This window comes from Hemiscyllium ocellatum, chromosome 14 (genome assembly GCF_020745735.1).
Source record: "Hemiscyllium ocellatum isolate sHemOce1 chromosome 14, sHemOce1.pat.X.cur, whole genome shotgun sequence".
In the NCBI taxonomy this organism is placed as follows: Eukaryota; Metazoa; Chordata; class Chondrichthyes; order Orectolobiformes; family Hemiscylliidae; genus Hemiscyllium; species Hemiscyllium ocellatum.
The window spans coordinates 38227837-38240222 of NC_083414.1; the positions used below are offsets into that span (position 1 = coordinate 38227837).

General features: G+C 39.3%; 1 protein-coding gene across 7 annotated transcripts in view; it reads right to left on the bottom strand.

Moving 5' to 3' along the window:
• fhit (fragile histidine triad diadenosine triphosphatase) overlaps positions 1-12386 on the bottom strand; it is a 1150076-nt gene that overhangs the window by 403746 nt on the left and 733944 nt on the right. For all 7 annotated transcript variants that reach the window (XM_060835188.1, XM_060835181.1, XM_060835186.1 and 4 more), the window contains one exon: positions 1999-2144. In XM_060835188.1, the coding sequence (XP_060691171.1) occupies positions 1999-2144 (146 nt within the window). The remainder of the gene's footprint in view (positions 1-1998; positions 2145-12386) is intronic.

Consider the following 12386-nt stretch of genomic DNA (forward strand, 5'->3'; position numbering starts at 1 on the left):
TCTTTCTGATAGCCAGCCAGATTGAGAAGCCATTCATCAAGGAAGCCTACAATAGAAAGCTAGAACACTGCAGATGGTTGAGGACAATCCAGAAAGTTGGGAGCTGTGGGGATTGAGGGTAGACAACTGGGATTTTAGCTCAGCAGAGAAATGTGAAACAGAGATCCTGTAAGAGGTCAGGTGGCCCACTGAGAACACTGAGAGGAATGACCAGGGACAAAAGACACTGCACAGAGGTTGAGAGAGATCAGGGGGCAGGGTGGAGGGGGAAAGGGTGCAGAGATAGAGACCATGAGGATGACAAGTCCATGTCAATCAGGGAACAGATGATGGAAAGAGATAGACCATCAAGATGGAGAGATTGCCTGTGCTTTTCGATCCTTAGTAAGGAAGTTTTAGCTTTCCCCTTCCTGACCCTAAATCTGTCCCAAAACCTCAGACTTTTAGCAATTGGTTCTATGGATTCCATTACACTACTACACTACACTGTATTGCACTACTGTTGACGAGCTGACTAGTCAAGATTGTTTTGAGGGAACAACTAACTAGGGACATGCAGCTAAACCACCACTTGTGGTCTACTACATCCTTCACTCCTCCATTATCATCAAGCCAAATGACTAACCTAGCTTAATGAGGACTCCAGAAGAACATACCAACAGCAATGGGTATGAGAAAAATAAGCTGACAGCCTAGTGAAGCTACAACACATTCAGGCAAAACAGAAGAAGCATGTGATGGACCAAGCAAAGTGATTCTACAATGGATTAAAGTTCTTGTTATATTCAATCATAAATGGCAGTGGATAATTAAACTAATGAGAGGAGTTATCTCAATGAACAAACCTATCTTTAATGATGGCAGAGAACAGCATGCTATTGCATAGAACGAGGCTAGATCATTTATAACCATCTTCAGTTAGAAGTATAAAATGGATGATCTTCTTGGATTTCTTGAGATCCCACACTCATATGTGCCAAACTACAGCTATTTCCTGGTTCTCTCCACATCAATCAAGAAATGGCTCCGTGTGATGAACACAGAAATGGCTCTGGGCCATTTAATAATAAGTAATATAAAATAACATCCACAGTAATGCTGCAGTGTTTCAGAACCAGCTGCAGTTTTAACTAAGCCATTTAAGGACATTTACAATTGTCATCTATCCAACAATGTGGAACATTTCTCAGCTCTGGCCTGCCCACTAAAAAGAAGCCAAGCTTAACCTAGCTAATGACTACTTTGTCAATCTAATCTCAATCAACAGCAATGGAAGGTGTCATCAACAATGTTACCAAATGGAACATAGTTTTGAATAAGTTGTTTAAGGATGCTCAGTTTGAGTTTTATCAGGACCTAATTCCAGACCTCATCATAATCTTGAACGGACTCAGGAACTCGATTGCAGAGAAAGAGGAGAGAGTGACAATGAGTAATCATTGGAGTACAATTTGACAAAATATGGCACCAATTAAATAAAACAGGTGTCATTGGGATTGTTGGGATATGCACAGACAAACCTGGTAATAAAAAAGAAAGTTAATGAGGGAAAGAGTGTGTCATGGGAATTTCTATGGAAACAAGATGTGGACAAAAACATGATTTAAAAAAGAAGAAATGGCAATGAGGCAGGTGACTTCTTTCTTTCCTCTCAATATACCTTACTCACTTTATTTCCTTTCTTTCATGGACAATGAATGAAACCTTTATAGATTATTGCATGTTTGCCAAATTCTGATTTGGAAGTGGAACCATTTCAAACACATTTAAGATAAATGTGAAACTCAGCAAAACAACTAAGTACTCAGAGCAGATAAGATGCAGTAGGGAAATATCTTTCAATCTAGTAACCGAACAACACTGCTTGAAATGGGCATTCTTCAGATTTCATCAGTGTACAATCATTCTGAATACTGTACTGTATATTGCAGAGTTAAAATATTTTAGCGAAGCTATTGTTCACTCATTACTGAAAGAAACCACAGTTCGCTTACAAACCTGAATGGCAATGGTCAGTGATGTTGCTTTGAAGTGCTGCTCCACAACCTTTGCAACTTTCTGGCTTGTCTGAAACAAGTCTGTCAACTCATCTGGTTGTAGATCTCGAAAACGTTCAGTTAGTCTGATTGGACAAACTAACACATCTTTATTACAGATAGTCAAGGAAAAAAATACCATAGAAACATTTGAATTTAAAATGAGAATAAATTAAATTAAATATGAGTAGCAAAAATTTTTTAAAAACAACTTTATCTTTTATATGTCATCCACAAAACAAAATTATTTTCTGTAAGCTTCTAAGGAGTCAATTCAGAGGAATAAATAGCAGATATTATTGTACTTCATGGCAACAATGAACACTCCCAGTTCCACTGAGCAGTGATTTTTCTGATGGCTACTCTTCAAACAAACAAGGTTGAAACAAAAGTTAAAGTTTTTTTTTCCTTTTAGAAACAAAACAGTTCCTGAAAACTTCCTTGCACAGACTTTCTTTCATCAAAATCTCTCCTTCATATCAGTAGAATTTGTCACAATATTTGACTTTAGACTGACAGTTCAAGCGTGAAGCTTTCAAGTTCCTAACCCAAAACACATTGAGATTTTGAGATGCATTTTGCAGTTGGTAAAACCTAATTTATTTTATCCTTAACCTGTACCTTGAAGTTTATTGCTAAAAACATATAGCATTTGTGCAGAATGTGCAAAATCACTGACTGGTACATTCAACTCAAAAGATAACGGCTGTGTTAATAACACTGAAATTTGCATCAGGTTCTGCAACCACACTTGAAGTCATGTCTTTTGATTTGATAACTAGAGTGTGCCACCTATTGAAGCCACCTCTACACTAAAAATGGAATTAAACTAGCCCAAAGACTCTATCTATACGCTTCACAAGTAAAAGAAGATTTATTTTAAGATTCCGGATTTAGGTATTTAGATATTTAAACATCTTGGAATCCAGCTTGATGAGTCACTCAGCCTGCACTCCTGCATGTTATGATAGCATCTGAACCATACTATACCAACTGCATAGTGAGTGTGTGTGGGGCAGCAGCAAAGATCACTGATTTTCCTGCGCCATTGCTGGACATTCCCCCAAACAGTTTGGACCACATTTACTCAGTTAGCTACCTCAGAACAGACTGGCAGGGTCTACTGTCATGGCCTCCTCAGCCAATTTTGTTGTAAAATAACAGTCCTCCCCTCCACCACCCTGCTCAAGATCCTCAGGTCCCAATTCACAAAGTAATGTGCCAATTTCCCCTTTTCTGCCACGTCCAGGGTAGAGGTCATTATTCTTGTAGGGAAGCTCCAGATTGCCAGCAGGTGCCCCATAGTCTTTTAAATATGGAGCCAGTGTCATGAGAACCTATGTAGTGATGAGTACTTCCATCTACAAGTAGAGGCTAGCACTGGATTAGTGTGCCAGCGTACGGGTGGGGTACATAGTTAATGAGATACGTTTGGAATTGACAGTATGAAAAAATAAGCTTGATCTCATAGAAAAAAACTTTTCATGAATTGTAACAAAAAATATTTATCTGGTTTCTGATCAGCTTCAGCTGGATGATACACTTTTCAAATTTTATTCTTTGGATTGCATTGAGCTACATACCATATCTCTAAAATACTTAATGACCCTGAAAATTCTATCTGTGCTTGTTCTCTGCTTTCTGATACATACAAAGATCAAAGAAAGTACAGCACAGAAGCAGGCCCTTCAGCCTATCAAGACTGCATCAACACAACATGCCTTTCTACACTAAAAACCTTTTGCCTCGACACAGTCGATATCCCTCTATTCCCAGCCTATGTGTATGTCTGTCATGATGCCTCTTAATATTGCTATTGTATCCACCTCTGCCAACTCCTCCGGCAGTACATTCCAGGCACTGACCAGCCTCTGTATAAAAACACCTGCCTTTCACATCTCCTTTAAACTTACCCCCTTTACTTTAAACCTATATCTCCTAGTTATTAACATTTCTACCATGAGAGAAAGACTCTGGCTATCCATGCCTCTCAGAATTTTGCAAACTTCTATCAAATCGCCCCTCATCCTTTGACATTTAAGTGAAAACAAACAAAGTTTGTCCAATTTCTCCTCTTAGCTAACACCTTCCAAACTGGGCAACATTCTGGTAAACCATTTCTATACCCTCTCCAAAGCCTCCACATCCTTCTAGTAGTGTGGCAAACAGAACTGTACGCAATATTCTAAATGTGGCCTAACTCAAGTTCCATATTACCTCAAAATGACTTGCCAATTTTATTACTCAGTGCTGTAACCAATGAAGGAAAGTATCAACTTGTGTTGCTACTTTCAGGGAGTTGAGGATCTTTACTCTTAGATCTGTCTGTATGTTGATGGTACTAAGGGTTCTGCCATTTATTGAATATTTCCCTCCTGCATTAGAACTTCCAAAATGCATTACTTCACATTTCTTACTTTCACAGTAGTGGAGGCTGGAGAAGACCATTTAACTCATCAAGCCCACTCCACCATTCATTAATTTCATGGCTGATCTATCCATTGTCTCAGTTCCTCCTACCTGCTTTATCCCCATAACCCTTAATTCTCCTATCATGCAAAAACCCATCCAACACTGTCTTGATTATATTTAATGAAGCTGCCTCTACTGCTTCCTTGGGCAGAGAATTCCATAGATACATTACTCTCTGGGAAAAGCAGTTCCTCCTCACCTCTGCCCTAAATCTACTCTCCCTAATGTTGAGGTCATGTCCCCTAGTCTTAGTCTCACCCATCAGCAGAAACAACTTGCCTGCCTCTATCTTATCTATTCCTTGCATAACATGACTCGGACGTGCCGGTGTTGGACTGGGATGTACAAAGATAAAAATCACACAACACCAAGCTATATTTCAACAGGCTTATTTGCAAGGAGTGGTGCTTCATCAGGTGGTTGCGCACATCCACCTGATGAAGGAGTAGCTCTGCAAAAGTTGTGCTTCCAAATAAACCTGTTGGACTATAACTTGGTACTGTGTGATTTTTAACTTTATATGCTTCTATAAGATACCCTCTCAATCTTCTAACTAGCTTATCTCCAGAGTCAGCCTGGCAAACCTCCTCTGCACCACCTTTAAAGTCAGTATATCCTTCCTCAAGTAGGGAGACCAGAACTATGCACAGGTGCGGCCTCACCAATACCTTGTACAATTGCAGCAGAACCTCCCTCCTCTTAAATTCCAATCCCTCTAGCAATGAAAACCAATATTCTGTTTCCCCTCCTGATTACCTGTTGCACCTGCAAATCAACTTATAGCAATTTATATACGAGCACTCTTTAGTCCCTCTACACAATAGCATGCTGCAATCTTTCACCATTTAAATAAAACTCTGACCTACTGTTTTTACTTCCAGAGTAGACATCCTCACATTTACCAACATTGTACACCATCTGCCAGACTCATGCCCACTCACTTAGCCTATCTAAATATCTCTGCAGACCCTCCACATCCTCTGCCCAATTTGCCTTTCCACTCAACTTAGCAAACTTCAAAATGACACATTTGGTCTCCTCTTCCAAATCATTTGTACACAGCATTACCAGTTGAGGGCCCAACTGATCCCTATTATACTGGCTTTGGAGATGGTGCAGAGGAGGTTGTCCAGGTTGATTCTGGAGATAAGGGGTTTCTCTATGAGGTGAATTTGGGCCGTCTGGGACTGTACTCACTAGAATTTAGAAAAATAAGATGGGATTTCTATCGAAACATATAAAATTATGAAAGGGGTAGATAAGATAGAGGCAGGCAAGTTGTTTATCTGGATTAAACTCCAACAAGTGCATTGACCAAGCTTGGAACTGACAAAGTATTTTGATACACATTATTCTTTCATTTTGTTTTCACTCTTTATCTCACTTTTTTTGATTTTTTCTTGCCTTTACTATATAAAAAATATAAACTATTAAGTGTGGTTGGTATTAAGGGTCACTGTTAAATTAATAAAGTTGGAAAAGTCAAAGGTCCTGAAACAGGTCAAGTAAGCAGAACTTCCAAATCCTACTATATGTATTGTGAGGTTTGTTAGTGCTGCCTGGTTCCATATCCATATTCCATTATAGTACACACACAGTAGCTCAAATAACCTTCAGTCTAATTTCTACAAGTACGTGAGAAACATTCACCAATTATCCAAAAAGCAATTAAAAAGAACCCATTAGCAATGGACCACATCGGACGCAATTTCCTTGATGCATGACAGGGGCTTTGGTGTACAGAAAAGCAGGAAAACTAACAACAATGTTTTCTTGTGCTGAGATTGTGTACATCACAATTACATTATTTCAACAATCAAAAATTATTGAAGCAGTCCTAACCCTTTCCTGCCCACTGCTGAAATCATCAGAAGGTGTGTAACATGCTATTTCTAATGGACTCTGAAAATGAGCATGCAAAAGTCAATCAGAACCTGGTTCCAATGGTGACTGCTATCCTCTTTAAGCAAAAGAAAATCAGGAATAGAACTCAATGTATTATGGTGGTTTCTGTTCACTATTTTCGACCTGATGTATGTCTGATATGAGATTTCAATTATATGCCCCAAATCTTCTGCAATGATGTAACTTGTAGCATTACCCAAATAATTTACAAAGTATTCTGGGGTGAAATGAACAAGTGCAATGGTACTTTTAAATGCTTGTAGTGCCAGCAAAACTTCCTTAAACTTCTGAACTGCAAGCAGAAAACTGAAGGCAGCTTAGTAGGTCCAGGGTTGTATCAAGGCAATGATTTTTGTTTTTCAGTGGAATCAGAAACCTATCTTTTTATTTTTTTAAACACTCTAGCTAACAATTTATTTCTGCCAATTGCCACTATTGTAAGTTAGCAAAGATAACAATTTACATAATGTCTTTTGGCCTTATTTCCCTCTTGATTCAGCTCTAACAGAAATTCCTCCACAATATCTTTTTAAAAAGCAGATTTACCTCAGTGTTCCCCCGACTCCCCCTGATTTACCTTCACAGATTACTGAATTAATTTGGATATTGAGTCATAAATTTCACAGAAGTTTGATCTTGTACTAGAAATGGACATGGGAAATAGCTGCAAATTAAGGACACTTAAGGGACAATGTTCCTTATTTTGTGATTTTGTTCCTTCAGATCTTAAAACTTAAGGGCGACCAACTTTAAAGTCCAATGTGAACTTAGTTAAATTCCTTTTTTTTAATTCATTCACAGGATGAGGGTGTCATTGGCTAGGTCAGTATTTATTGTCCATCCTTAATTGCCATCTGGGTCAACCACATTGCTGTGGGTCTGGAGTCACATGGAGGCCAGACCAGGTAAGGATGGCAGTTTCCCTGCCTCAAGGACATTTGTGAACCAGATGGGTCTATCTGACAATTGACAATGGATTTACGGACGGTCATCATAATATTCTTAATTCTAGATTTTCATTGAATTCAAATTCCACCATCTGCCTCGGTGGGATTCAAACCCAGGTCCACAGAATAATACCTAAATCTCTGGATTAACAGTCCAGCAGTAATACCATTAGGCCATCACCTCTTGCACCCTCTCAAAATGGGTACCTATTTGATATCAGCCTGCACTCAGTGGTTGAAGTTGTATCTGAGGCTGACAGTATTAAGTTAAAGCTACACTCCAGAGCTTGCACACACAGTCCATGTTGACATTTCAATACTGTTTTCAGATAAGAAACTCAACTGAGACATGGAGAAATTTTTAAGTATAATTGAGTTGTGTATGCAACTAGAATATGCTCAAATCTTCTCAATCTTTCAAGTGCCTCAATCAAACCCTCCATCCAAATAAATCTTTGCTTACAAAACTGTCCACATGCATGATTCCCAAATGAGAATATCCTCCAATTGTATTTGTCAGATGGGAGAGACAAGTCATTTTTGTGATCATTTAATCACAATTATTCTAGTACATTTTTTTGAAAAACCTGTAAAGCTCTGTGTCTTATTTCATTGAATACTTCTGTTATAAAATACTACTTGTCAAATTTAAAATTGAAAAGCTTACCTAACGACAGATTCCTAAACAATGCTTGATCTGCTTTAACAATGCTCAAACGAGCTAAATGTCAACTTTCACGTTCACAGAAGAAACATGCCTACGTGTTCAGTATTACCTTGGGTCCTGATTATTTATGTTGATCAGTGCCACCTTATGCTTATTTTAAGTTTCAGCATATTTTAGTGAGGTGACAATAGGATGACATTTTGTTGTAATTTGACATTGATAAGATTAACTTAATTATAGGTTTAACCTTCAGGTCACATGCAAGGAGTAAACTCCAAATCCCAATTCAGAATTGGACAGAAAACAGAGGCAGAAATGTTGTAAAACTTCCTTCAGAAAAAAAACATAATGATGGCAATGTTCTAATTCTTCAGGCTTTGAAATCTTCATAGCATTTTCATAAATAGAACTGGGTGAACGCTTTTTCGTGGGATGGATTGTATCAAAATCTCATGGAACAATTAATCTACTTCTGTAAAACTAAATCTCAGAATCTAGCAGCAAAATGAAGTGAACATTTGGCCCATCATTGATGTCCTGACTCTCTGAAATAGCTCTCCATTTACTTTAGTGCCCTTTATTGCTAGAAGCTTCAACAACCACCTACAATCATATACCCTGAAAAGGCACACCCTAAAAACTAAAATTGACATCCAAGCTAGTGCCAACTTATTACCACTACTTTTTAAAAAAATCATGCTGAAGTAAGTGGTTTTTCATGGTACAGGCTAAAAGAAATCATCTCACAGCATATACTAATTTACCAGCTGTGTCCGTTGGCAAAACTTACAGTGGAGTCAATGTGGCAACTCATCCTAGCTTACCAAAATCTTCTGCTTGGTCAATAACAATGGGACAGCAGTGACAGGGCCATCAGCATGTTCAGACCTTGCTACAGTCACAATTTATGAAATTCAAACTTCATCCATTGTGGTGGAACAGTGCTTGACGCAATTGAATCAATGACCTCAAACACCTGTACCAGACCAATTTTAAAGATAGCATAATATTTCACCTTAAGGATGATGCAATTGATCCTCTAAGGAAGTGCAATTTACACATTCAGGAGAAGCTTCAAGTGGAACTGAATGCGATGGAACAAAATGATACAATTCAGAAGGTATATCTTTGCACAAATTGACACAACTCAAGAACAAGTGTTTTAAAGAAAGATGTCTCCATGTGAATATGCCTAGATCCAAGTCATCTCAACCTGTCACTTCAAAGGTATAAAGTAGTGATGCAGGAAGAATTAAGTCCTAAATTATTCAGAGCCACATTCCTTTCCAAATTGTAGCACGTCTACAGGTCTGTTCATTTAGCAGAATCCTAGGACCATAAGCTCATTGGAAATAGTAGCAGGAATACATAATTTGGCTCCTTGAGCCTTCTCGCCAATCAATAGGATCATGGCTGATCCAATATTCCTCATGTCCACTTTCCTGTCCTTTACTTATAACACTTGATTTCCCTAATGATCTATCTATCTCAGCCTTAAATATGTTGTTGTGGTTCTGTTCGCCGAGCTGGGAGTTTTTGTTGCAAACGTTTCGTCCCCTTTCTAGGTGACATCCTCAGTGCTTGGGAGCCTCCTGTGAAGCGCTTCTGTGCTGATTCCTCCGGCATTTATAGTGGTTTGAATCTGCCGCTTCTGGTTGTCAGTTGCTGTCCGCTGCAGTGGCCGGTATATAGGGTCTAGGTCGCTGTGTCTGTTGATAGAATTTGTAGATGAGTGCCATGCCTCTAGGAATTCCCTGGCTGTTCTCTGTTTGGCTTGCCCCATAATAGTGGTGTTGTCCCAATCAAATTCATGTTGTTTGTCATCTGAGTGTATGGCTACTAAGGATAGCTGGTCATGTCGTTTTGTGGCTAGTTGGTGTCCTACATAGGACAAACAGGAAGACAGCTAACAACCCGCATCCATGAACACCAACTAGCCACAAAACGACATGACCAGCTATCCTTAGTAGCCATACACTCAGATGACAAACAACATGAATTCGATTGGGACAACACCACTATTATAGGGCAAGCCAAACAGAGAACAGCCAGGGAATTCCTAGAGGCATGGCACTCATCCACAAATTCTATCAACAGACACATCGACCTAGACCCTATATACCGGCCACTGCAGCGGACAGCAACTGACAACCAGAAGCGGCAGATTCAAACCACTATAAATGCCGGAGGAATCAGCACAGAAGCGCTTCACAGGAGGCTCCCAAGCACTGAGGATGTCACCGAGAAAGGGGACGAAACGTTTGCAACAAAAACTCCCAGCTCGGTGAACAGAACCACAACAACGAGCACCCGAGCTACAAATCTTCTCACAAACTTTGAGCCTTAAATATACACAAGGACTCTGTCCCCACAGCTCTCTGCAGCAAGGAGTTCCAAAGATTCACAAACCTCAGAGAATAAATTCCTCCCCATCTCAGTCTATCCTAGGAGCTTGAAACATTTAGGATACCATTTGGATGTACTATTTCCAGTAGTTACTATCTGAACTACTAGTAAGCCATAGATTATTCTGGCAGCTCATGGATAGGACTAAAGAAACATACTCAGATTTATTTGCATAGCTGACGATATCATGATCATATGTAAGACAAGGGCACAGTATCACTACAACTTTCATGTACTGATGGCAACTGAACAGGAATTGAAATTTAACAGCATAAAGTGTCAAGTCAATGACAACCAATAAAACATCTTCAAGTCCATTTATTTCACCCAGGAGTCCATCCCAATCTAGGTAAGATCGGGGATACATATGCCCACCCCAAAAGGATCTGTGATACATTCCTTGGATTTCTCATCTCACCACATATTCTAATTTCATGGGAAACACAGTCTGCTGAGAGATTTCCTCAAGAAGGATATCTTCAGTGGTAGCAAAACAAGCACCAGTATATTATGATCTTCTCAGCAAAACCTTGCCAACTGCAATACTATGACTCCAGGAAATAGATGATTCTCAAAGTCAATGCATTGCAAAAAAGCCTAGGAGCATAATTTTTACAAGACAAATAATGAATTGCATTTGGTTCAAGCTCTTTCATCTGCACAAAAACTACTCCAATATAGAGTGTGAGACATCAACTCTGATATTTGGCATCATGTGATATCACACCGACTTATTTGGTAAAAGAAACTCACTGTTGAAACAGAACATAAGCCACTGGCAATGGTCTGCTGTAAACCATGAACAAGTGCACTGTCATATTTGCATTATCGACAAGTCAAAGTGCAAAGATACAACATTCAAATGAGAGAGAAGCTAGGTACCAAGTTGATCATGTTTAACATGCTAAACAGATTACACTCCAAAGATAAGATACATGTCATCACCAACATAGAGATGTTCTCAACCATCAAGTTGATGATGTTCTCAAAGTTGAACTGTAATGCTTTAGAATGTAGAAAAAAACATCACAGCGCAGTACAAGCTCTTTCGCCCTCGATGTTGCACCGACATATGGAACCAATCTGAAGCCCATCTAACATACACCATTCCATTCTCGTCCATATGTCTATCCAATGACCATTTAAATGCCCTTAAATATGGCGAGTCTACTACTGTTGCAGGGAATGTGCTCCATGCCCCTACTATCTCTGACTAACGCAACTACCTCTGACATCTGTCCTATATCTGTCACCCTCAATTTAGAGCTATGTCCCCTCATGCTAGCCATCACCATCCGAGGAAAAGTGCTCTCATTGTCCAACTTATCTAATCCTCTGATTATCTTATACATCTCAATTAAGTCTCCTCTCAATCTTCTTCTCTCTATTGAAAACAGCCTCACGTCCCTCAGCCTTTCCTCTGAGAGCTTCTCTCCATACTAGGCAGCATCCTGGTAAATCTCCTCTGAAACCTTTCCAAAGACTCCACATCCTTCCTATAATGCAGTGACCAGAACTGTATGCAATATTCCAAATGTGGCCGCACCAGATGTTTGTACAGCTGCAGCATGATCTCATAGTTCTGAAACTCAATCCCTCTTACCAATAAAAATCAATACACCATATGCCTTCCTAATAACCCTATTAACCGCGTGGCAACTTTCAAGGATCTTTGTACCTGAACACTGAGATCTCTCTGCTCATCAAAACTACCCAGAATCTTATCATTAGTCCATTATTGCATTCTTGTTACTCCTTCCAAAGTGAATCACCTCACACTTTCAGCATTAAACTCTATTTGCCATCTCTCAGCCCAGCTTTACAGCTTATCTATGTCTCTCTGTAGCCTACAACATCCTTTGTCACTGTCCACAACTCTACCGACCTTAGTGTCATCTGCAAACTTACTAATCCATCCTTCTATGCCCACACCCAGGTCATTTATATAAATTA